Source organism: Perkinsus marinus, assembly GCF_000006405.1.
Source record: "Perkinsus marinus ATCC 50983 genomic scaffold scf_1104296942430, whole genome shotgun sequence".
Lineage (NCBI taxonomy): Eukaryota > Perkinsozoa > Perkinsida > Perkinsidae > Perkinsus > Perkinsus marinus.
This window is the reverse complement of record NW_003212196.1, coordinates 1-1,753: the sequence shown is the minus strand read 5'-3', so window position 1 is coordinate 1,753 and position 1,753 is coordinate 1. Positions and strand designations below refer to the sequence as shown.

At 51.7% G+C, this 1,753-nt stretch overlaps 1 protein-coding gene across 1 annotated transcript; it reads left to right on the top strand.

Annotated features, from left to right (window-relative positions):
- Positions 1-153: 153 nt before the first annotated feature.
- Pmar_PMAR003858 (DEAD box ATP-dependent RNA helicase, putative) lies at positions 154-1,750 on the top strand (the record flags this gene model as incomplete). Its single annotated transcript, XM_002781444.1, has 8 exons — positions 154-307; positions 360-443; positions 494-624; positions 671-1,130; positions 1,174-1,266; positions 1,311-1,375; positions 1,425-1,573; positions 1,627-1,750. Coding segments are annotated over 8 exons (1,260 nt in total), but the record flags the coding sequence as incomplete, so codon positions are not given.
- Between the last annotated feature and the right edge of the window lie 3 nt (positions 1,751-1,753).

Genomic DNA, 1,753 nt, shown 5'->3' with positions numbered 1-1,753 from the left:
TCACGACACTCCAGGAGAAGATTGACCGAGTTGCTGGGGAGAGCCCGGAGGAATCTTCGCCTGAGGAGGAGACCTCTGCTGAGAAAGTTGCGGATGACAGTGATGATGATGAGAAGGAGAAAAGCAAACATTTGGAGACACGTAAAATTGGAGTAATCCCCGAGGAAGGAGTTTGGTCATCTCAGACGTGGCGTGGGCTTCTCTACAGCTCTCGAGACCTGTCCTGAGAGGCCTTAATGCATTGGGTTTCGCAGAGCCTACACCAGTGCAAAGGGACGTGATACCAGTCGCTCTTAGAAGCCAGGATGTACTCTAGTTGCTCTGGGATTACGAGGGAGGGAAGTCTTGCCCGTGTGTAGATATTGGCGATGGCCGAGACGGGTAGTGGTAAGACTGGAGGCTTTCTTCTCCCGATTGTGGAACGACTGTGCCAAGCTAGTCACGTAATAGTCTCCATCCGGACCTGTTTTGTATCTTTAAAGATACCCCTTAGGTCCGCTCTCGCCGTAAAGATCCCCACACTGGTCGTATCACTGGTGGTCGAGCGGCGACCAAGGCTCTTGTTTTACTGCCCACACGAGAACTCGCGGTACAGTGCTACAAGATGCTTCGGGACTTCACCAAGTAGGTGAATATGAAGTTACTTTCGCAGCCCAAAGTCCCTTCTTAGGTTTGCCCCTTTAACCTCGTGCTTAGTGGTAGGGGGGTTCGATGCCCAGAAGCAGGCCTCGGAAATGCGAGCTCAGCCGGACGTTGTGTTGGCCACGCCTGGCAGGGTATTGGACTTGGTAGTAATGGACAAGCGGATGAGGCAGGTTACTCGTTGTTTGATTCAGCTCTTGAATTCGCCAAATATTCATCTGGAGATGTGTGAGATAGTCGTCTTGGATGAATGTGACCGCCTGTTGGAGATGGGCTTCCGCGACGAGTGCTTGACGGTACTAGGAGGGGGTCTACTGTTGTCTTTCATGATGTACATGGCGATGTGCTCGGCGGGGATCGATCTCACGACCTCTGGGTCATCGCCGCCGCGCTCAACCATTCGACTATTGGGTTTGTGGCAGATTATTCAGAAGCACTGCAATCGGTCTCGCCAAACCATGATGTTCAGCGCTACCATGAATCAAGAGGTGATGCCTGATAACCTCATCTGAGTGGACCTCTGCATTGTAGGTGCTGAAGCTGGCCAAGGTGGTACTGTCCAAGCCTGTCACTATTGAGACCACTAAGGCTAATCGAGTGTCTCCTACGCTCACACAGGAATTCGTAAGAGATTTCTGAGAACCCGTGGTGTCGTAGTCGTCCTTCAGATCAGAGTCACTTCAGAGCAACAACGAGAAGCCACACTGCTTGCTGCTTGCACGAAACACTTTCCGTAATTGTCGATCTTTAGCGGAGCGAAGCGGAGATTTTTCGTTTTATAGGAAGCGCTGTCTGATCTTCTGCGCACAGAAGAAGACGGCTCATCGTATGGCGGTCCTCTTGGGTCTAGTAGGAAAGGTTAAGTTTGCGGAGCTCCACGGCAACCTCAGCCAGCAACAACGAGTCAAGGCTCTTGCTGATTTCGAGTCGGGTGAGTCAGAATTGTCGGGTACATTCTTAGCGGAGCGAAGCTCTTACATACAGGCAAAGCAACTCACCTTATCTGTACTGATTTGGCGGCGAGAGGGCTGGACCTCCCCCATGTCGAGACGGTCATCAACTTTGAGCTCCCTCCAGATGTTACAAAATACGTCCATCGTGTTGGCAGGTG